At 35.2% G+C, this 25,424-nt stretch overlaps 1 protein-coding gene across 3 annotated transcripts in view; it reads right to left on the bottom strand.

The window, feature by feature from the left end:
- The window catches only part of CSMD3 (CUB and Sushi multiple domains 3), a 1,542,511-nt gene that overhangs the window by 173,741 nt on the left and 1,343,346 nt on the right, over positions 1–25,424 (bottom strand). For all 3 annotated transcript variants that reach the window (XM_027854053.1, XM_027854054.1, XM_027854055.1), the window contains 3 exons: positions 23,808–23,932; positions 14,665–14,761; positions 13,818–13,922 (listed from right to left, as the gene is read on the bottom strand). In XM_027854053.1, the coding sequence (XP_027709854.1) occupies positions 13,818–13,922; positions 14,665–14,761; positions 23,808–23,932 (327 nt within the window). The remainder of the gene's footprint in view (positions 1–13,817; positions 13,923–14,664; positions 14,762–23,807; positions 23,933–25,424) is intronic.

The following is a 25,424-nucleotide window of genomic DNA, read 5'->3' as shown; positions in this document are numbered from 1 at the left end:
TATGGGGGAAGGGGATAAGAGAGTGGGGAGGGGATGACGGAGATGAGGGTAGATTGGGGGAAGGGGTAATCAGAATCAAACACTTCTGAGGAGGGACAGGGTCAAAAGAGAGAATATAATAAATGGGGGGGGCAGGATAGGATTAAGACAGTTTTTCACAACATGACTACTGTGGAAGTGTTTTGCATGACTACACAAGTATAACCTGTATCGAGTTGCTTGCCTTCTCAATGAGGGTGGGTGGGGAGGGAGTAAGGGCAAAAATTTGAAACCCAAAGTTTTAAAAACAAATGTTAAAAAATTGTTTTCACATGCAACTGGAAAATAAGATATACAGGCAATGGGGTATACAAATCTATCCTGCCCTACAGAAAAACAGAAGAGGAAGGGGATAAGAGAAAAGGGAAGAGATGGAAGGGAGGGCAGATTAGGGGAAGGGGTATTCAGGATGCATTATGTCTTAGGGTTGGAGGAGGGATGAGATGGGGAGAAAATTTGGAATGCAAAATCTTGTGGAAATGAATGTTGAAAACTAAAAGTAAATAAATTAATGAATCTTTTAAAAAAAAGTACTTTGGGGAAAACAGCTAAAGAAAAATATGATACAGCTACTTGAAGACATATTTCCATAGCATAGCTGCATCTTCGCAGTTAAACAACTTATTAACATTTTGTGATTATATTATGGAACTTCTGTGATTATATAAATTCAAATGTCAAAAGTTGATACAACAAGCTGGTATGCAAAGAGCTAAGAAGGTCCATTAAGAACACATGGATCACATTATTGAATCTACATTATTATGCTATATTGTACTGTACAAACATGTATTATGTGTACTGATTAAATACTGCATTTTGGTATATTATACCAAATATATATATATATATACATATATATAAAATACCAAATATATATAAATATATGCCAAATATACATTTACACATATACATATGTATATGTATATATATTGGTAATATAATATACAGGTATAAATGTATGTCATATTATAATTATATTGTATGTATACCAAATATATATGTAATATTGTTTATTACAATTATAGAGTTTTTTAAAGGTACACATCATGTTTCATTTGATTCTCAAGGCAATGTATACTAAGAACTATGTTTTCCACTTTAAAAATGTAGAAAGAGAAACTAGAAAATTCATATGACTGGATCACCTTATAAATATCAGGTCAGATCCAGCACCTGAAGTAGTTTTCTGACCCCAAGACTCCTGCTTTTCTCTGGAATGGGCTCCATGTGTTAACATTAAGGGAACTCAGATGGAGGCATCACTTGTTCAAAACTCTTTGAAGACAATAGCTAAAGAAAAAAAATTGAGAGCTATATCTATAACATACAGCCAAGGAATTCCAAGTAATACTCAGGACAAAGGAAAAAAAAAACATTTTGGGTCATAACTCCCTTCATCAGATGGACAAAGCCTATAGACTCATGGAATAATGCTTTTAAAGGCATGAACTAAAAAATAAATGATTTCAAAGAAAATCAATTATATTGAAATAAACATTTAATTTTTTTTCTGCATTCCAACTCATTAACTTCAGAATTCCTGCTCTAAAGCTTAGCCCAGTGCTTTGTTCATAGTTGGTACTCATCATATTTGTTGAATGAATGAGTTAATAGCAGGAAATATGATCAAGGAGTACTTGTGTATGAGGCGTTTTTTGAGCTTTGCCTTGTAGGATGGAGAAAATTTCAATAAGTGGGGCTTAGAGAGACAGCAAGAGGAAAGGAGTAGAATATTATATACTCTGTAATTTCTTTTCCAATGAATTTTTTTTAGGGGCAGTTAGGTAGTGCCATGGATAAATTAGACTTGGAGTTTAGAAGATCTGAGCTCAAATCCTGCCTCAGAAAATTACTGTGCCATCTTAGGAAATTCACGTAACTTCTTTCAGCCTCAGTTTCCTCATCTGAAAATGAGGATGATAATAACACTGACTTCACAGGGTAGTAGTGATCAAATACCATATGTAAAGTGCTTTTCAAACCTTAAAGCACTATATAAATGATAGTTATTACTATTATAAATGAAGTACATGAATTCCAGACTGGGGGATTTGTATTTTATCAAGTAGGCAGTGGGAATCTGGTTAGTATTTTTAAGAAGGGAGTAACAGAATCAAAATACTATGTCATGAAAATTTAGCTGGAAGTGAGTTGTAGTGTGGACTGGAATGAAAGGAGAAAAAATAAATGCAATTCAGAATCTATCGCGATGATCCACTTGTGCTAGTATTGCTTATAATATTATCATGTAAGCTATGAGTGAGAAGGACAGATCTATAGTATAAATCAGGTTATTTGCCAGGATTCATCTTCCAAAACTAGGAAACAGGTGATTCAACTCAAGCATGGTCAATCTATCAATATTAACTGAGCCATTAACAATTACAAAAATTCTTTCTAAGGGAACTCAGAGAGAAATCACAGTTGCTGGAACGAGCCTTACATCTAAATGTCCATCTCTTAGGATAGATGACTATCTTATATGCTATCTGCAAATTTTTAATAAAAAGATATTCCTACATTAGAATGGAAGTCAACTCATATTAGGTGACAATGATGTAAACTATTTATATTTTAAATGTTTCTAAAATTGCATAGGATATTAATGGCATCTCCTGCTGGTATTGTAAGGATGATTTTTGAGATTATTTCTTTCCTATCTCCCCCTCATGCTTCTGAATATAATAATTCACTTAGATCTTATAATATAATATAATGTAATCTGAATATAATAATTCACTTAGATCTTAGAAATGTTAGGATAAAAGGAGCATAGATGTAGAAGTTGAGAGAATTTGAAGGCAACCCAGGGACCATATAAGTATACCTCCCTCTTTTTGCAAGTGAGAAAACTGAAGTCAAGAAATTACTTTTCCAAGTCACACACGACTTATGGTAGAGCAAGAACTCAAATGGCATTCCTTTGACTAAAAATCCCAGAGTTCTTTTCACTGTACAATGTTGTGTATTCTCTGATTACACTTTTAACTTCTTTGCTGGTTTCTCATACTCTTCCTTCTTCCTAAACATAGTTTTCTATCATTAATAACTTCCTTAGGCCCTCTTCTCTTCTATACTTTCTCTTTGGACAGCATCTATACTCTGATGAACAAAATGATAAATCACACAGGTAAAAGAGGAAGCTGTTCTTGCAGGGGACAGAGTACTCAGCCTGGAGTCAGGAAACCTGAGCTCAAATCTGAACTCAGACACTTATTAAATTTTTGCTTCAATTTCCTCAAGTTTAAAATGGGAACAATACTAGCATCTACTATACGGGCCGCACACCGACCTTCTGCCAGTCGTGCGCCAGTACCCACTTCTCTTAAAAGAAGTGCACCACCAGAGTCTTACCCACGCCTGGGTCTTCAGTTCTGAGCCGGATCACCACACAGAGACGAGCCATCGGGAGGCACCAACACCAGAGCTTTATTCAGAGGCCAACACAGCAAACCATCATAGCAAGCCCAAGCAGCAAGGCCAGAGCAACAGGGCAGGAGCCAGGGGAGAGCGCACGTGTGTGATCTGACCATGCTTGTTCCTAAGTACCTACTTAGCCCCTCCTCCCCAGCCCGCTACTAGCCAATGATTGTAGGGTCAGATACCGGAAGGGGCTGTCTGAGTTTAGCACACCAAGGGGGAGGGAGTGACGTAGGAGGCCAGGATTGGATACAGGAAGGAGGCATCTGGGATTGACGCATGGACAAGAGTACGTGACCTAGGAAGTCAGACTCAGGAGGGGACTGGGTCAGTGCTGCACAAAGGGACCCGGAGGTCAGGAAGGTCACAAGAGGCATCTGGGGATGACGTTGCATATAGGGAGGGGACTAAGCAGAGGGAACTCAGTCCTCTGCCATCCCACTCCCACGTGGCACCGCCCCTTGCCTCAGGAGCTCAGGCTCGGCTACTTCCTTGCACCCAGCTTATCTCATAGCACTGCCCAATTGCCTCATGGCTTCTCCGTATCCAGCCCATCCCAGTACACACGACTCTGCCTACCACAGTCCCTGCCTCGACTTCCAAAATACCCAGATCTTTCCTTACCCTTGCCACAGCGCCCATCCTGGTAGCTGCCAACATCAGACAGTCCCTCACAATCTACCTCACAGGGTTGTTGTGAAGATCAAATGAAATATTTGTAAAAACAGCTTAACACTGGGTCTGGCACATAGTAGGCATTATATAAATGGTTATTCCTTTCCCCTTTGCCCCCCAAAAATGGTGATGAAACATTCCACTCACCTCATCAAAGAGATTATGAATTTAAAATGCAGTAAGATACGTACAATATACATACACCTGTGTGTATGTGTATTCAAACATGGCTGATATGGGAATTTGTTTTGCTAGACTCTGCATCTATATTTTGACAACTTAATTTTTCAATTTTTTTCTTTAATTTTCTTAGGCTGGTAGTCAAAAGAATAGGTTAATTTTTTGAAATGTTACCCAATCCTATGTCTTTAAATGCTTTTTAAGATGAGCCTTCTGATGCTACTGTTACTACTACCATTACTATCTTCTCTGAGTCTATCTTTCCTCATTTATAAAATTAAATTAATAGGAGTATCTAGGTGGCTCAGTGGATAGAATGCTGGGTCTGGAGTCAGGAAGATTCATCTACTTGGGTTCAAAACCGGCTTCAGACACTTATTAGCTGTGTGGCAAGTCACTTAAACCTGTTTGCCTCAGTTTCCTCATCTGTAAAATGAGCTGGAGAAAGAAATGGCAAACCCCTCCAGTATCTTTGCCAAGAAAACCCCACATGGAGTCATGAAAATTCAGACACGAACAACAAAAATACCTAGCAGGTAAAGACATAAATAAATAATGCATGTGAAAAAACACTTTGCAAACTTCAAAATGCTAAATAAATGAAAACTATTATTGTTGTAGATTGTTATTTCATCAGAGGTAGTATGGTGTAATGCTTAAAGAGTTGGCCTCAAAATTAGGAAGACCTTGAGTTCAAGTCCCAACTTTGTCTTTGTCAATTGGCCTCTCAGGGATCTAGATCAGAGATATCAAATATTGGCCACTAGCAATACTCCCCAGTTCCATGAAACTAGACTAAAATGTAAGTAAGAAATAGTTAACAAAATAAATAAAAATACACTAAGACATAGATAACATTATATTTTAAAACTTAGTCAATATATAGACCATAGGGATAGATACATGTGGATTTTTGTTTTTGTTCTGTCATTTTTCAGTTGTGTCTTACTCTTCATGACCTCATTTGGTTTATTCTTGGCAAAGATACTGGAGTGCTTTGCCATTTCCTTTTTCAGCTCACTTTACAGATGAGAAAACTGAGGCAAACAGGGTTAAGTTGATTTGCCCAGGGTCACATAGTTAGTAAGCATCTGAGGATAGATTTGAACTCATGTCTTGCTGACTCCAGGCCTGGCACTCTATCCACTTTACCACCTAGCTGCTCCATATGTGGATTAGTGACCCTAATTTCTATTTGAGTTTGACATCACTGCTCTAGGAAACTCTCCGACTATAATTTGAAAAGAAGATGTCAACCAGTACTGATAAAAGCAGTCCCTTCATCTAAAAATGCTCTGTAACACTGAGTACATTCTGTAACTACTCTGTAATACCTGTCCCTATCCTCTTAGTAGTCTTCTTATAACTAGGTATCATTGGTCAAAAATGAATGCTTCTTGTGTTGTAATTTCATAGCTGCCTCAATCCTGTCATTTTAAAGTTTGGCAAAAGATGTCTTTTCCACAAAAAAAGAAGCTTATTTATGCAAAAAAAAATAAATTCACTGAACTTATATAGTGTCTTCTCCAGAGTTTCTGAGAATAATGCACTCACTGAGGCAAAGTTTAAGGAGTCAGTTTTTCTGATTGTACTACTCACTATTTTCCAAACTACTGCTGTTATATAGAACATTTCATTCTTCCCACATATATTAGCAGGAACAACCATAATTACACTGTCCATTCTGTTATTAGAAAAGCAGTAAACAATCCTATGGTGACTTGTTTTATTATTTTTCCATTAAGATCTAGAGTAGAGCTTGTTGTGAATTTAATTTAAACATCTTGTAGATGCTTACTAGTCTTTAAATTTTCTGGTTCAACCCCCTCACTCACTGCAGATACTTGGAGAGAATAATGGAGATATAATACATTGATGCCTATCTTGACCAGTATTAGTTTTAGAGTCATGAAAAATATTTCTGACAATACTGTTCTTATTAAGTTAATTATGAGAGAGGCAGCCTTGGAATTCACATAATGAAAATCAATGAAACTATTTGTATGTACCCCCACAGCATAAACCATTTCCTTTTTTCTCCTATCTCTTTTCCATGTAGCACTGTTGAAATCAGGAAGATTTGGGTTCAAATCTAGCCTCAGCTATTATCTGTGTAGCCTTGGGAAAATCTAATAAAACCTCAGTTTTGTTGTCTTAGAACAGGACTAATAATAACATTTATCTTAAGTGAGTATCAAATGAGATCATGTATATAAAGTACTTTGCAAACCTTAAAGTCCTAAAAACAATAATTTCTCTGGTACTTTCCCACTTTTCTTCATATATACTGTCATTTCCTTAAAAAACAAACAAACAAACAACAACAAAAACTTTTACCTTTTCCAACCTTCCTCTTGCTCTGTGTAAGGTTTGCTGGTAATACATTGGCTTCACATAGTCTCAAAAGTAGAATAAGATCAGGATTCTGCTAAGCCATAACATTTTCCATATTCCTGAATTTAATTTGGATTTATAGGACACTTTTAATGAAATATAAGAATTGGATGATGTAGATGAAACTATTGTTCTGGCCACTATTAAAACACTCCAAAAATGCTATCCTTGTCAATCTACACTGAGAAAAAAATGTAATTCCTCTACAGATTGAAATGGTTTGGTATTTAAATCTGCATGACAAAATACATTCTTCACCACACTTTTTCTAATATTGATACTACCTCAGAAGCTTATTTAGTGCTATTTGCATTAAACTTAATAGAAACTTAAACTTTTCCCAGCAAATGCTTTGACAGCTTTAGTGGAGCCCATCCATTCAACATTTCAAATATTGTTGAAGTAAATAATTGAATGCTGTTCTAAACACATTGCAACTAAGTGGGCTTTGAGAAATAAAGCTAATTCTATGTTTGAAGAGCACATATTGTGTTCTCACCAGCTTGCCTTTGTTGTTTTATATCACAATCAATGAGATTCTTCCATTATAAAAGGAACCTGGGGAAGACTTTCCTTGAACTAAAAGTACCATTTCACAAATGTGTTTTTCACACAATTGTGAAATCAATGATAACAAATGTGAATTGTCTACTGACTGTCTGGAGAGTTGAAAGACCTATCTGATGCAATTTTGCTCACATTGAATCATATTATTTTCCAGCTGGAAGTGACATTTTAGATCCTTTAGTACATCTTCCTTACGCCGATAAGGAAACTGAAGCTCACAGAGGTTGTGACTCGTCTAAGATTTCACAGAAAGTGAGAAATAGGAGCAGAAAAACCTAGTTTCTTGATTCTTCATCCAATTTTTGTTTTGTTTTGTTTTCTATGACACTCCATTGATCCACTGTGCTCATGATTCATGGGACCTTCCTTCCTAAGTTCCTTATTCTAGATGCACTTATTTTATATCCCAGGTATTTCTCTAACAATAAGTTCTCTATAAAGAACTAATTGTTCTTTAAGTAGATAAATGAAAACAATTTGTGGTCACAGGCCCTAGAGATAATAATAATAGTTAACATTTACATACCTCCTTACGTCTTGCAAAGCATTTTATACATATTATCTAATTTGATCATTAAGAAAAGGAATTTGACATATTGGGTAGAGATCCAGCACTGAAGCCAAAAGACCTATGTTTGAGCACTGCTAATGATATATGATGGTTTTATGACTGTGAGCAAATCATTTAACCTCTCATGTCTCTAGGCAACTCTCTAAGATTCTAAGTTGTAGAGAAGGTGCCAGTCTACATTACAGAATGCATTTCTCCACTGGGGAGTTCCCTACAACAGTGATGTCAAAGTTGAATAGAAATGAGTGCCACTAAACCACATATAAGGATCCCTATCATCCATATATTGACTTAAAAAAACATACTAATATTATCTGTGCTTTATTATATTTTTATTTATTTTGTTATATATTTCCTAATTATGCTTTAATCTGGTTTAGGCCATACTTGGGAGCGTTATGGGAAATACGTCCTGTGGATATCTGTTTGACACCTCTGTCCTATATCATTAAAACCACAGATTCATTCCTATCTCTGTCTTTAGCCTGATGACACCACAGTGAGGCTCATCTACATGTTATTTTAATGTGAATTATCTTACACACTTATTTTGTTACTGTTTTCATTGTTGTAAGACTAGATTTGGGTGGATCACTCGCCTTATGCTATGTGACCACATGCAACATATTGTGAACAATGAAGCAGTTGATCACAGCAGCATAATAATAGGGGAAGATACTTTGTTTTCACTGGACAGTTAAGTCAATGGAGTGGGCCACACAGGGTAATAGAAATACAACTAAAGCTGTTCTTCATTCTGAAAGTGAGTCTCATGATAGGAAAAGCATGGGAATAAACAGAATCTTTGAGAATGTAATACAGGCTTAGTCTCATAGTCTGGAGGCCTAAATAACTAATGTCAATTTAGAGCAGAAGCCTATAGATGAAACAAAATCACTGCCAGAATCTGATTAGAGGACTTTTGCTTGGACAAATTCAACCACGAAGAAAGAAGACAGGATAAGGATCAAATTTAGTGCAATTATAGGTTCAAATACAGAGCAAGAGTGGGTTCTGAACCTTTCATATGTCATAGGCCCCTTTGGCAGTCTGGTGAAGTCTATGAACCTCTTCTCAGGATAATGTTTGTAAAGGCATAAAATAAAATTGTGTTAAAATTGTATATTGCTCTGGTCTCCCTGATCATCTCCCCCTTTATGGTTAGTATAATAAGTATGTTATAAGTAGTCAGTATAAAGTAACAACAGCAGGAAGTAAGATTGCAAAGAACAACTTAGATGTCACTTAAAAACTGCCCCTTATATCAAAGGAGCATAACAGTTACTTGCCAGATTGCATCATATATTAACTTAAAAATCGCATCCTGAGATGATGTGCTAAATCAAGGGAAACCAGCTAGGCCTTGCTGTCAGAACCTTCTGGTCCTATGATCTCAGATAAGATTCAAACATCCTCAGTGAAATCAGCAGAACACCAAACCTTCCTGATAACTTTGAGATGATTTCAATAAGTTAATGAATGAACCTTAAAGCACTGTTGATAACTTTGAGATGATGTGGATGTGTTAATGAATTAACACCAAAGTAGCACGTATAACAGGTAGTCTGCCCCCACCAAAACCCTACTAAAAATGAAATCCCAAGCTCCTACTTCCCAAGCCTTCTCCTGTCTCTATCTGCATTCATACTGTTGAATGCCCACAACTCTAACTCATAGTTAAATGAGTGAATCTCTGTGCCTTTTCCCCTCCCCATTCTCTACCCCATGCTGCCGGCCTCCCTCTCTCCACTACTTCATCCCCATCCCCAGGCCATTTGCCTCTGTACTACCCCCTACCTGTGCCATTTGTCTCTGTACTTTCTGTGCTATTTACTGCTGCACCCTCTGTGCCTTATTAAAGTGTGACTGAAGCAAAACTACTTGTTGCCATCATGGTCTTACTCAGGGAGTTCCCCAAGAACTGGACATGCTTGCCCCACTTAATAATTCCATAAACTAATTAGCGATTCAAAAATGCATAGGATTGCAAAGGAAAACAATTATATTGAAATAGTTATCTAAATATGTATATGGATATGGATATATATATATGTAGATATATGTAGATATAGATATAAATTTGGAGATATGTGTGGATGCATACATATATGTGGCTATATACATGTATATATGTGTGTGTGTGTGTGTGTGTGTGTGTGTGTGTGGAGAAACACATATATACATAACTTTTGTGCATACACACATACACACATACACACATACACACATTCACAATTGCATTTGGAGTCAGAGAACCTAAGTTCAAATACTGCCTTTTATTTACTACATGTGTGACCTTGAAAAAAAAACCCTTTAATATCTCTGAGCTTCAGTTTCCTTATTTGGAAAATGAAAGAAGTGGACTAGATTTCCTCTTTCATGCCGTCCAGACCTAGACTTTTGTTTCTTTGATTTCCAGAAGGAGAGTAAAGAAAGCAGAGACTTAAAGTTCAAGGACTCAGAAATCCAAAGAAGGAAACAGACTCTTTATTTAGGAACCAAGGAGGGAAATTGGGGAGGTGGAGGGGGGTGGGGAAGGTCCTAGGTTAAACATGAGGGAGGATCCGACCTGGTTGTGTGGAGAGCTTGTGGAGTCATTCAATCAAGTCAATAAATATTTCTTTAGAGCCTACCATTGGATAGGCTCTGTGCTAAGAGGTAAGAATACAAAAACTAAATATGAAAGAAGAAAGATAGTTCCTGTCCTAAAAGAGCTTATAATCTAATAAGGGAAGACAATACATAACAAGTAACTGAAAAGAAGGTAGGAGGGAAAGGGAAGGTCTCACAGAGGGGGCATGATGAAGTCCAAAGCCCAGCAACCAGGTATAAAACATATAATGGGCTGGCCTGGGGCATCTCTTTATATGCATGTTCTCCACAGTTTGTTTAGAGGGGTCAAAAAATGGTATTCTCTGGGGTAGCATCTTTCCAGTAAAATCTAGTTTTTTTAATAAGATCAGCATTACAAAGGCTTCCTTATATAGTTAAATTAAAAAAAGTATTTTTTTATTCGGGAAGCTGGTATAGAAGACACAGCACCAGGCCTAGAGTCAAGAAGAACTGAATTCAAATAGGACTCAGACACTAACTGTGTGACCCTGGGCAAGCCACTTAACCCTGTTTGCCCTCAGTTTCCTCATGTGTAAAATGAATTGGAGAAAATAACAGCAAAGCACTCCAGTATCTTTACCAAGAAAAACCCAAATGGGGTCACAAAAGAGTGGGACATGACTGAAATGGCTAAACAACAAAAACAACAGCACATGTTTATTTTGTTTGTTTGTTTTTGTTTTTGTTTTTAGTGAGGCAGTTGGGGTTAAGTGACTTGCCCAAAGTCACACAGCTACTCAAGTATCTGAGGCAGGATTTGTACTCAGGTCCTCCTGACTCCGAGGCTGGTGCTCTATCCACTGTGCCACCTAGCTGCCCCAAGCACATGTTTTTATTCAATAATTTTGCTACCTGAAAATTTCAGATCCACACAGGAAATCTAGTCTTCATTTGGGGGGGGGGGGGTGCGAATTCTAAGAATCAGAGCTGTCCAAAAGTGAAATTGGTTGCTTCAGGAGGTGGCAGATTTCCCATTTTTTGAAAATGGTCAAGTACAGGTTGGATGACCACTTGTTGGATATGCATAATGGAAATATCTTTTGTGTGCGGTTAGACTAGATGGCCACAGAGGTCCTTTCCAGTTCTTAAATTCTGCGATTCTGTGAAATTTGGAACTAAAATAACTATTACTGCAATTTCTATGTCCTATGAAAGAAACTCCCAAATCTATTCTTCACAGAGGAAGACTTCTTTATATTGTACTTACTTATGTGTGCTTAGATCTGTGATATTAGATTACTCCCTTCATTTGTGGAAATTATAACCCATCCCTGCATTCTCATCCTGAGCAATTCTGATCTTTGTCTTCCTGTAAAAATATAAGCTTTATATCAATCATAGCTATTATTTATTCCATGATTAGAATGTACCTTCATTTCCTTATTTGATGGTTAGAAATCTTGAATATTTTTGAATTTAAACTTCAGAGTGTGGTAGGTTTACCTGGATTAAATCTTGTCCTTAATCTTTCTGTTCCTTTTAGAATGAATCATCACTTCCACACTTAAAAATTATACTGCTATATTAGAAAGAGTATTTTTGATATTTGAACACAATTAACAAGTGATTTTAAAATGTTTTCCCAATTTATTGTAGAGTTAAGTTCTGGGATTGAGAATCAGAAGACAAGCTCTAGTCACTTCCTCCCTTTGAGACTCAGATTCCTCATTTATAAACGGAATACTGCATAATACATGAGATCCAGAGGTTCTTTCTTTCAGCTCAGTCATTCTTTTCTGGTTGTGGCATTATGAATGATCATTTGAAAATTATACATAGGTGTTTTATATATAGGAACTGGGAAGAAAGCATTAGGCAATAGCACCAGCAATACAGAATGAAGCTCCGGTTTAATGCTTCCTGAAGGTGTTCAGCAATCTCCAAAATTGGGAAGAAAGACAAAGGGACTACTCTCCTCTGTTCCTTCCTAACTCTTCTTGCTCATTCCAATAGCTCTGAAAAGTTATAACTTCCTTATTGACAGTGACATCCATATATATGCATATACATGCATGCATAAACACACGCATACATATACATACATACATATAAATTTGTGTCTGTTTATATATACATGTTTTAGGGGAAAATTCTATTGTACCTTAAACATATTGTACATATGCTGATATGTAGGTATATATGATGTAGGTATTTATTGATTTTGGATTGGAATTTGAAATATTTCATGTTATGGTTATTATTCAAATCAGATACATCTTGGTTATCATTATAGAAGGTCTAAAAAAAATCTTAGGCTTCCTTATATTTCTAGACTTAACTCACTTTTGTCCCCTTACACCTATGCCAAAATTGAGCCAAACTGTACTTCCTGTCATTCTTTGTCATAAAAATACCAGACATTTTAATAACACTTCAATGTTTACAAATCTCCTTATATACCTGATTTCATTAAGCTTTACAAAAAAAACCTGTGAGATAAGTACCATAAATATTACAATCCAATTTAGAGATTATATACATTTTAGAGATGAGAAAACTGAGGCTCAGAAGAGTTAAGTGACCTATGGTCACACAGTCAGTAAGTGTGATAATTAAGATTTAAGTCCAGATACTCAGCACAGAACTTTTTCCACACATCACACTGACTCTTCTGTAGTCCTAACACTTTCTCACCATTGTCCCTTCGCTCACATCTACTTCCCAAATCAAGAAAGTCTTCCCCCATCTTTGTTTTCTGAGGTCCTGCCAATTTGTCAAATCTCATCTCAAAAGCTACCTGTTAGAGACAGCTAGGTGGCACAGTGCACAGAGCAACAGCCCTAGAATTAGGAGGACCTGAGTTCAAATCCATCCTCAGACACTTACTACCTGTGTGACTCTGGTCACTTAACACCAAAAAAAAAAAAAAGCTACCTACTCAAGGAAGCTTTTACTGATTCTCTCAACCAGAAATTATCTTTTCTTCCTCAGACTTTTTATTATGCTATGTTCCTCTCTACCTATATTCTATTGTGTATCAGATAGATTTTAAATAGATTTTATATTAAATATATATATATTACACATATAATATTGTATAGTCATGTGTGTCTAGTTTATAAGCTGAAACAAGGATGATAATTTTTTTTTAAATTTGCATCTCAATATTTAAAACAATTAACTCTTGATCTGGAATAGCTCTAAAATGTCACGGCATAAGCAAACTATATGAAAATCAATTGGAATACAGGAGTTTTTATAAATTAAAACACAAGGGCACGTCATAATCCTAGAGTACACAGGTTAAATGTTATCTCAAGTATTTTGTTAGTGATGCTTAATTGGTCATGTTAATATGAATCATTAATGTAACAAAGACTTTTAAGATTTTAAAACATAGGAACATTTATTTTACCTGTGTATTCAAGATGAAATCCAGCTGCTGATACGCTGATATCTGACTGAAAGTTTAGGTACAAATTGTTAGATGTACTGTTCAGAAGGTGTGGGATCGTAGTTCCTGAAATTAAATGGCAGATGAGATTATCATACAATGGCTAGATCTACATACTCCATAACAAAATACAGTTGGGGCAAATTTCAATTATTCAGAAGACGACTATTGAGATTTTTAGATTATTTAAGTCTTCTTCCTTTTTTTTTTCCACCCTGTCAATTTGTTGTGTTTCAACATCTCCACTAGAGGATGGAGCTAATCTTTAGATCATTTCAGCTTTTTATCTAGAGAATAAGTAAAAGCAGAGAGAGAGGCAACATGGGAGAGAAGGGTAAAGCTAATGGTAAGAAATGAGACTTCAAAATTACCTGTGGATTTTGAAGATATCTTCTACCTTTCACATTATTTTGAATGACTGAGAACCAAATTTGAATGAAAATCAACTTAATGAAAGATGAAAACTTTTGGAAGATCACTTATCAGTTTAAAGGAAAGAACTACAGTAATGACTGTTAAAACTCTCTGACTTCCTTAAACATTATTAGAAGAAGTAACTATAAAATTAAATTCAAGTTATCATGTGTTTATTAGTTTATGTGAAACAAGATCTGAGGTGAGACCAAACTAAAATTTCACTTAAGGACTTCATTAGCCGCTATTTATTTTATAGGCAGAAATTAAAAGAGAAAGAGGAATGGGGAGAAGGGGAAGGACAGGTAGATGAAGAGGGAAGGGGAGGTGATCAGTCCTACCAAGATATTCAGATTTACATGAGTTGCATTTATATTCTGCCACTTTAATTTACCTGAATAACTTCCAAGTCTTGGAGCATTGTTGTCACCACCGTCATAAAAGTCCAGAGAATCCCAGTTATGTTCTGTAGCAAAACTAATAACTTGCACCTGAGAAATGACAGGGAGTTATACACCAGTATTTGTCTCCACTTAATCATATCTGTCATCATTTAATACACCTGTATATAAATATATATATTTTTTAAGTCAATCAGAAAATCACTATGAAGAAAGATGTTAACATTAAGAAGTCTCTGTATAAATGTTGGCTGTGCTGTGTGTATAATCATTTCACTTCTTACCCATTAGATTTCAGAAAATAGCTGTGTGTTATTTTCAACTCAAATTACTGGTCACAATATGGTGTGACACAAGACCTTAACAGTTGTCCATATCATCATCCTCCTTTCTACCAATTAATACAGATCCTGTAGCCTTGAATTCAGATTTTTTATATTTGTTTGTATTTGTCCACAAGTCTTCTATAAATGTAAACACTATCACTGGTCATTGAATAAATATGACACTTGCATTCACTCAGCATTTTTGAGTTCCAAATTACTTCACAATTATTGATTCACCCACACAAATGCAGGTGCCTGTTTGCCAGCGGTGAATGCCACATGGCAACAGATGCCCTTCCTACTGAACTGGCAGTAGTCCCAGTGGCCATTTTACAGGGAGGAGGAAGAGCTAAATCTGTGTATTTCCAACATAGCCATCATCTCTTAAAACAATTTGCTCCTTCCTCCTCTTCTCACTCTTTCCTATTCATTTGCACTCCTCCTCTTCTTCATTACTTGCTGGCATCTCTTGGGTGCCAGGTAATAAGAAAAAAATGACATCCATCTGGTCTCTTTCAATAGCAGTTATTCATTCAATAAATAGTTGTATATATGCAAAACACTGCTGCGTATGGAGAACAGCAAGTAGGCCAATTGGACTGGAATCCAGAGTGAATAAGAGGAAGTAATATGAAATAAGTCTGAAAGGATACGCTGGAGACATACTGTGATGGGCTTCAAAGATCTTTTCTGTTTAGAAAAGTTTGCATTTTATTCCAGAGATTATAAGGGACCCCTGAATCTCTTAGTGTGGGAGAGTTACATGGTCAGTTTTGTACCTTAAAAATATCAATTTGTCCACTATGAGGATGACAGATTTAAGAAGGGAGGGACTCGGGGCAAGAAGGCCAATTTGGAGACAAGTACAACATTCCAGAAGACAGGGTAATAACTTGTGAATAGAGAGAAGGGACAGATACCAGACACATGGAGAAAGAATCAAAAAGATTTGGCAATTGATCTGACATGTGGTGTGAATGACAGTGAAGAGTCAAAAATGATTCTGATATTGCAAACCAAACAAGATGAGGTCCTTAAAGCTAAGAGTGAAACAAGGAAGAAAGATAGGTGAAGAAAGGGGTAAGATAATGACTTATGTTTTGGACATCATGAATTTTAAATATCTATAGGACATCTAAGTAGAGCTATCCAGCAGGCAGTTGGTAATAAGGAGTGGGAACTCAGGAAAAAAAGATGAAAGCTGGTATATGCAGATTTTGGAGTCATTTGCAAACAGCTATTGACTGAAACAATGTGAATTAGTGAGATCCCAAGTGAACCAATATAGAGAGAAAAGGGAAGAAATTCAAGGATAGAGCCCTTAGTTAAACCCATTCATGGGATGAATTATACATGATGATCTAGTATGAAAGAAATAAAAAAAGGGGGCAGGTAGGTGCAGTGGATAGACCACCAACCCTGAAGTCAGGAGGACCTGAGTTCAAATCCGGCCTCAGACCAAACACTTGACACTTACTAGCTGTGTGACCCTGGGCAAGTCACTTAACCCCAATTGCCTAAAAAAATAAAGAAAATAAAGAAAAAAAACAACTAAGAATAAGTGGTCAGGGAGGAGGAAAATTAGAAGAGAGTAATGTTGCAAAAATCCATGGAAGACAGAGTTTTCAGGAGAAGAGGTAATTAAAAATATCAAATGCTGCAGAAAGGCTAAGAGAGATGAAAATAAGAATAGTTGAGTGGATTTGGAAATTAAGAGATGGTTGGTGAACTTGGATATAGTTTCTAGTAAAATTGTTTCATTTTTTTGTTTGTCTGTTTTGTTTTTAAATGATGGGGAAGATCTGAGCATGTCTGAAGCCAACAGTAAAAAAGAAAAATTGAAGATAAGAGAGATACATGATGATTGAAATGGGAAGAAATAGCACATGAACACTAACGGAGACATCGGCTTTGTTGAGGAGAAAGGCTTCCTGGGAACTAGAGCAAAGGGAATAATGTATAGGAGGTTTGAAATAAAGATTTGGGAAGAAACTTGCTTCTCAAAATTCTGACATAGTATTCTTTTCAATATGCTATCCAAGAATTGTTTTTAATACGTAATGTTATATCAACTGACCACAGATGCATTATGGGGGAATCCAAAGAACACTGGTTTTGTACTCAGAAGACCTGGATTTGACTCCTAACTATTACTTACTAGCTCTGTTAATTTGGGTGAGTAAATCTACTTCCTAAGAGTTTGATTCTCATCTGTAAAATGGGCATAAAATCAGGCACACTATCTACTTCAAAAGGTTTTGCAATTCACTACAACAAACATCTATTGCTCAAATAATGTTTTTTAAAACATAAAGTGCCATATAAGTGCTAAATAGAAAGCAGCTTGTAGATTAGAGTATAAAGTACTGGGTTTAGAGTCAGGAAGGCTTCAGTTCAAATGCCGCCTTAGACATTTACAAACAGTGTGACCCTAGGCAAGTCACTTAATTTCATGTTGCTTCAGTTTTCTCAACAGTAAAATGGAGAGAATAATAGCAGCTGCCTCACAGGATTGTTGTGAGGATCTCATGACATAATATTTGTAAAAAACAAAACAAAGTGCTTATTATGTTGTCTGGCATTTAGTAATCAAGGTTTCTTCCCTTCCCCCTAAGAATAATAAGAAATTCTCTTTATGTAGTGCAAATGAGGGTTTTTTTTGTTTGTTTTCATTTTTTTGTGTACTTGTTTTTGTTTGTTTGTTTTGTTTTGTTCTATAAAAAGAGCTCAGAAATTGAAAGGCTTGCTCATGGTCAATGAATAATTAGCATTAAGATTCACTATTTGAACTCTGGCCTGCTTATTCCAAGTCCCTCACTCTTTCCATTATTACTATGTCAATTAATCTGTCAGTTTAGACATGTGGAATAGTCCTGTATTGTTGAGCCCATTTTGCCAAAGTAGAAGAAGGCAGTTTCTGCATGAGGTAGAAAGTGGAAAGATTTAATTCAAGAATTTCTACTGACTTTTGTTTTATCCCTTATTTGATCCTCTGATCAAATTACTCAAATTTTCTAAGGCTAAACAGCACTTTTACCACAAAGACTGCTGATAAACTATCTGTGATCTTTATAAAACCCTGGAAAAGAGAAGTGCCTTAGGACTAGTTCAGTGTGGTCCAAATTTTCAAAGAAAAGAAGAGAATGGACTCTATAAATTATAGATCAGTAAATTTGACCTTTATATCTGGAAAATTTTAGAACCCATTATTAATCAGAATAGTTTGTGAATAGTTTGATATCAGTTCTTGGAAAGAGAAACAGTGATTGATAAAAACTAACATACATGATTATGGTAGATCGGGGCATGTAAAAGAAATGATATAAGTTGGATTTTAGGAAATTATATGACAATTTCTCTCTATTCTTATGGATAAGAGGGGGAAGGGAAGAAGGGGGATCTTTTTTTTTTTGCTAGATTATACTAGAATTATGAGTATTGGGAATTGGTTGAATAATTGTATCTAAAGTTGGTTAATGTTAATTTTTAGGAAGGTCTCTAGTGAAATGTTCCAAAGATTTGTTCTTGTCTTTGGCAATTTTGTGGTAGCCATATGATACTAAAAGTGTGTCTTCCTATTGCGAATGGCTAAAAAAAATTATGGTATATGAATGAAATGGAATATTATTATAATAAGAAATAAGAAACCGACAATTTCAGAGGAAACTGAAAGACCTCTATGACCTATTGTAGAGTGGAGTGAGTAGAATATTTACAACATTGGAGAGAAAAAACAACTTTGAAAGACTTCATAACTTTTATCAATGCAATGATAAACCATGAATCTAGAATATTAAAGATGAAACACGCTACTCACTTCTTCCATAGAGGTGATTAACCTAAAATGCAGAGAGAGAGACACACATTTTTGCGCTCGAGAAATGTGGCAAACGTTTTACTGGACTATGCATTTTTAAGATGAGTGTTTTTTTTTTAATTATTGTTGCTGAATTAGTGGTAACAATGGGAGAAACAGATTATAAATAAATAAACTTATCTTTTTAAAATATATAACATAATATTGGTTCCAATTAATATAAAATTAGGCAGAGAAAAGACATCTTTATCAATGACTTGGAATAATTTAGAGATGGCATGCTTGTCAATATGCAAATTTTAAAAGTCCAAATATTAAAAAATCTCAATAAGCTACAGGTTCCTCACTCCTACAACTAGAACAATAGCCTGAGGTTGATGGTAATTTCAACTCTACTTCTTTCTTAGATTTACTAAAATTTTAAAAAAAATGTCAAATATCAACAACGAAGGATTCATGGTTGGTATGTTCACTCACCTATTAAAAAAAAAGGAAAATTTGAATTGCAAAAATCATGCTTAAATTATTCCCTTCAAATGGACTAAACTTGCTAACATTTACAATTTGAGGACATGAAAATAAATTGATTCTCTTAAAGAGTACACGGAAATCAAGTTATACATTTTAGAATATCAATTGTATAGATTCTAAAATAAAGCTAACTTCAAAAGCACTTCAGCAGTTTCAAAAATTAGGAAATCTGATTACTAGCTTACAAATGTATTATATTTTAAAAGTACATTCCTGTGGTAATTCTTTGGAACTAAAAAAAATTACACAAATAATATTATAAATAGTGAACTCATGGGATAATCCACAAAATTGCAATTAATCTATAACTGAACAAAAATAGTTTTATGTGGAATGAAAGTTATTAAAAATCAATATGAGACAAAATTAATAAACAAAACAGAAAAACAAAAAACGAATATTTTAAAAATGTTTCTTGAATGTTATTGCTTAAAGAAAGTCATATTTATTTATAAGAGGCTTAAAACACAAATAATCTTGTAATGTCACCAAATTGGTCTACTGTTAACTTTTTTAAACTTTCTTTTAATAATTTTTAAATTTTTTCCCAATCACATTTAAGTACAATTTTTAAGATTTTTTTTTATTTTGAGTTCCAAATTTTCTCCCTTTCTCCTTCCCCTCCCTCCCTGAAATAGTAAGCAATTTGTAATAGGTTATACATGTGCAGTCATGCAAAATGTATTTCCACGCGAAATGATATTAATCCTGTTGTAAAAGAAAACACAGGCCAAAAAACAAACAGAAAAAAAATAAAGAAAATGAAAAATGTAATCTTTAGTCTGTATTCAGCCTTCATGAGTTCCATTCTCTGGAGGTAAATAGCATTTTTCATCATGAGTCCTTTAGAATTGTCTTGGATCACTGTATTACTGAGAACAGCTAAGTCATTCACAATTCATCATCACACAATATTCTTGATACCTGTGTACAATATTCTCCTGGTTGTGCTCACTTCACTTTGCATCAATTCACATAAGTCTTTCCAGTTTGTTGTTTTTTTTTTTTTTTCTGACATCATCCCGCTTGTAATTTCTTTCCTTTTTTTTTTTGGTGGCAATTAGTGATTTGGAATTATTGAAATGGCTACACAATTTTCTTTTCTTTCTTTCTTTCTTTTTGTCAGTTTTTTTTTTTTTTTTTTTTGGCTAGGCAATGGGGTTAAGTGACTTGCCCAGGGTCACACAGCTTGTAAGTGTTATGTGTCTGAGGCCAGATTTGAACTCAGGTCTTCCTGAATCCAGGGCCAGTGCTCTATAATCCACTGCACCATCTAGCTGCCCCCTGTTTGTAATTTCTCACAGAACAATAGTATTCCATTATAATCATATACCACAACTTGTTTAGCTACTCCCAAACTGATGTACATCCCCTCAATTTCCAATTGGAGGGAGCATCCACATTGATAAGATCACAGATCTATCTAAGTATTCAAATATATATTATGACATGCAAGAGAAAGAATTTGTTTTCTGCCTGTGACATTTACCAATCATATGACCACAGACAAGCCTTTTCTCTGAGTCTCAGTTACCTCATTCTTATAATCGAGGCAATAACAACTGCAGATTGTTCATTTATTTGTTATTTGTCCTTTGTTCTCAGAGGACCATGACATCAGGAAGATGATGTCATGACTTGCAAGTGAATTGAATTTAAGTGAGGGAGTGCTGTGCAAAGTCACCACTACTGCATTGGACTGAATTTAATTAATTCAAACTCAGTCCCTCTCACTACAAATTCAGTGTTTTTTTATATTTTACTAGTCTGTAGCCCCATGATAGTAATAACAGCTAGTATTTAAAGACAACTTCAAGATTTGCAAAGCACTTTACTAATATTATCTCATTTTATCCTTATAAAAATCCTGTGAAATAGGTGTTATTATTATCATCTCCATTTCAAAGTTGAAGAAACTGAGGAAGAAAAAGGTTAAGTGACTTCTCACTAGGGCCACACAGCTTGGAAATGTTTGAGGGTGGATTTGAAACTATGGCTTCCTGATGCCAGGTCCAGTGTTTTATCCACTAAATCACTTGGCTGCCTTATCTTACAAATAAGAGGCTAACCAAATATTCCAAATTGGGTATTTTTACACTGGGGAGTAGCTACTTCATCCAGTAATTTCTTATAATATGCTTTAATTGCTATCTTCTTTGTTTTACAACTCCTTTATTTCATTGTGTATTTCTGCCTCTACCTTTAATACTTTTCAAAGGAAGACTGATCGTTACTGATCTGCCTTTCATCTAAAAATATTTTCACAATAGCCATCTGCCAAAATATATATAATAACATCTATTCCACTCTTTGAGATTATATTTGCTGATATAATCTTTCTGATGAAAGTACACACATGTGTGTGAATGTGAATGTGAATGTATACACACACGGCTTTTTAAAAATTCAATCATACCTGTAAAAAAAATTGACGGATAATGGCAACTATATAAAAAACTCACATAGCCTTAGGCAAATGTTCACAGAAAAAATTCCTTTCCCTCCCTCCATTCCAGACATGACAGCTGGTGTTAGGAAAACAGTGATAATCTAATGGGGGCCAAAGTAGAAATGTAACTGAGCAGAAGTAAGTGTGGAGCCTGAACGATACAAGGGAACATAGGAAGTAACAAAAGGTATCTTAGCATTCATCTCAGCATAACCCTCTAACTTTACACATAAGAAAATTGAGGCATATATCAATAATGCAGTCAAGAAGAAAAGTATAAAGAAGTAAAAGAATCACAACACCTACTATCTATAAGAGGACTAGAAGAAAATTTTATTGACAGAAGATGCTGGGAGCTTTCCTAGTCCTCTAGGCCAAAGCACTTGTGGAAACTTACATGCTTTACCTCTTACATGCCTTAGTTTCTCTTTCCCTTTCTTCCAGGAGATAGTTACAAGACCAAGAAGAGAAACAAGAAGCAGTCCTTGTATGCTCATGCCAGTAGTCTGTGATATTGGACAAGATCCTGGACCACAGTCTGTGGCAACACGGTGCTACCACACCAGGCAAAGCCCTGGTCCATCCCATTGTCTATGGTCATGTATACCATGCAACTAGCACACATGCCAATCTGCCCACAACGGAGCATAGTTGAACTAATAAATACTATGGTGAAAACTGTAAAGAGAAGAGAGTGAGGCTAGCACAGGGTGATGAATTAATAGAACAGGATGGGATGGAAGGACTAGAGATCTCACTACAGACTAAAAACAGTATTAGGAGGAGGAAAAGAGAGAGTGATGGAAGGATAGAAGGTTATCATCAGAAAGAAGAATCTTACAGATCAATATCATTTAGGCAGTACTTATGCATGATGGCAAAACCTAAAAAGTGACCAAAACTGTGGGTAGCTGAGATGGAATGAAGATGTTGGTCACAACATTTGAGGAGGTAGATAAACTAGAAGGTTAGAGCATTTGAGGAAACATTAATGAATATGTTTAAGGCCCTACATTTATTGTTCAATAATTTCTCAGATGTGTCTAACTCTTTGTGACCGCATTTGGGAATTTTTTGGCAAAGATATTTGAGTGGTTTGCCATTTCCTTCTCCAGCTCGTTTCACAGATAAGAAAACTAAGGGAAACAGGGTTAAGTGACTTTCCCAGGGTCATACATTTACTAAGTGTTTGAGGCCACATTTGAACTCAAAAAGATGAACCTTCCTGACTTCAGTCCTTGCTAAATCCATTTTACTACCTAGCTGTCACTAAAAAGGCTAGGAAAATTGTGAGCCAGGTATTATATTCCTTGAGGAATAATGAAGAATGACCTGTAGTCCTTGAACACATGGTGATTATTGCTATCTATAACTGAACTAAAAATCTAGAGAATTTTCCCCTTTGCTAAATTTGTTATAAATATAAAAATAAATATCTTTAATTTTTTTCACTCTTGTTCCAGGCCATTTACTGTCATCTTTTCCTAAGTAATGAACTTAATTCTAAAGAAAACTAGAAATCAGAATAACTTAGAAAATTTTTTCTTAGTTAAAAATTATATTTTGAAATTGATACTTTTTAGCACCATTTATTGGTTTCTTGATTCTTTTTTCCCTCATAAATCATAGCTCAAATTTCTAAGTAAAATTGTATGATTTAATTGGGAAAATGTTATTTTTATGAAAGACAAAGTTATATTTTATGAGTCACAAATACAATTCACGCAGCCAATGTCGAATCAGTGGTAAAAATGCAATCACTCTATTTGTTTTGAAACGATCCACTTGTGTATCTGAATTTCCATTCAATTATACTTTAGCAAAATGGATAGCATGCAAGACTTCTAGTCTCTCTGGTTAAAAATAACTTTCTAATAAATCTTGGTATGACAGGTGTTAATGGCTTGCTAAAACTCTTATGAATAATCTATCTGTTCATGCTATTGTCTCTGAAAATATCAGTTTCATACATATACAAAAACAAAAACAAAAACAAAACACATATATTCTTACTTGAATTCCAGCTCCCTCTGGCACTGTGATCTTCCACACACAATTCAGATTGTTGTCATAAGGCTCTGGGTAGCCAGGAGATAAAATGGTCCCTTTGCGCTTAGTTAAAATTCCACCACAGGGTACTGAAAGTAAATAAAACCAAAAAGAAAGAGATACGTATACAGACATGGAGGGAGGGGGAGAAAGGGAGGGATATAGGAAGGAAGAGAAAGAAGGAATAAAAGGAAAGGGAATAAAAGGAAAGGGAAGAAAAAGAAGATATTCTTAATGATGGTTCTAGAATTTAAAAAGTCAAAATTGCATTTGAATTTAATACTACTACTGCTAGTTTGAAATTATTCAAAATCATAAATTTTATAGTCATGCTGTCCTATTTTTTAAAAAAATTAGTATATAATATAATTTGATGGAAATAAGGCCATGCATACAAATAGCTAGAATAATATAACATTTTATTATTTTTATTATTATTTGAATATGATGAAATAAAATAAATACAAGTCAACTAAAGATTATTAATTTTTCAAAAACTGACAGCAGATTTTCTTTTCTCTTTTGTCATACTATATACACTCTTAACACAACCAGGAAATGAAAGAGATTGTATTTGCTAAAGGAAAAGAAAGGCCCAGAAAGTGGCAGTCTATTTTTTCCCAACAAGTTAATATAATAGAAATAAGTAAATCAACCTGAAATACTAAATTATCTTTTCACAATTTAGGTGAAGAAAGGTCGGAACGGCCATAGGTATGTTCTTATTGATTTGCCCTTAGGCATACCCTGGCCCACAATTACTTTAAAATCTTCATAGCTTAGTGACAACATACAGTAAGTAACCATTACACTTGCCAGATGTTCCATTCTATCTTATGGGTGGTGGGCAAAGATGGGTTACGAAATTTAGACCTGGTAGGCATTTTGGAGTCCATCTAATACAATCACCTCTTTTATGAATAAAAATGTTATGGCCCAGAGGTAGTCGCTGGGGTATAAGAGCTTATACAGATAGAAACAATTCTGGGGTTCAGATACTCAGATGTTTTTCATGCAACAAATCAATGGTCTGGTTACTGGGACAACTTGATACTGTGCACAAATCAGTCAAGCAAGTATTAAGTAATTATTGAGATCCCACTTTTTATGACAGGTACTATGCTAAATGGGGAGGCTACATTAAAAAAAAGGAAGAAAGAAAGAAAACAAAAGAAAGTAAACAGTGCCTTCCTTCAGAGCTAACATTCAATGGGGAAGATGGCATGTACACAATATAAACAAACAATAGAGGGTTTTAAGGTTTGATAAGTGCTTGATAAATATCATATTTTTATCACAACAACCCTGGGTGCTATTATTATCTACATCTTATGGATGGAAAAACTGAGACTGAAAGAGATTACGTGACTTTCCTAGTCTCTCAAAGCTAGTAAATGTCTGAGGCTGGATTTGATCTCAGATATTCCTGACTATATGTCTAATACTCTTTCTACAGGCCCAATTTTGGGAGGGAAGACACTGGAAGTTAGGTTGCTCATGAAAAGCTTCTTATAGAAGGTGGTGACTAAGTTACATTAAAAAAAAATACAAGAGTTGTATGCAAGGAGGCAGTGGATTCCA

This window comes from Vombatus ursinus, unplaced genomic scaffold (assembly GCF_900497805.2).
Source record: "Vombatus ursinus unplaced genomic scaffold, bare-nosed wombat genome assembly UNPS02010284.1, whole genome shotgun sequence".
Taxonomy (NCBI): domain Eukaryota; kingdom Metazoa; phylum Chordata; class Mammalia; order Diprotodontia; family Vombatidae; genus Vombatus; species Vombatus ursinus.
The sequence above is the reverse complement of the archived record's forward strand: the minus strand, read 5'-3'. Positions and strand labels throughout refer to the sequence as shown.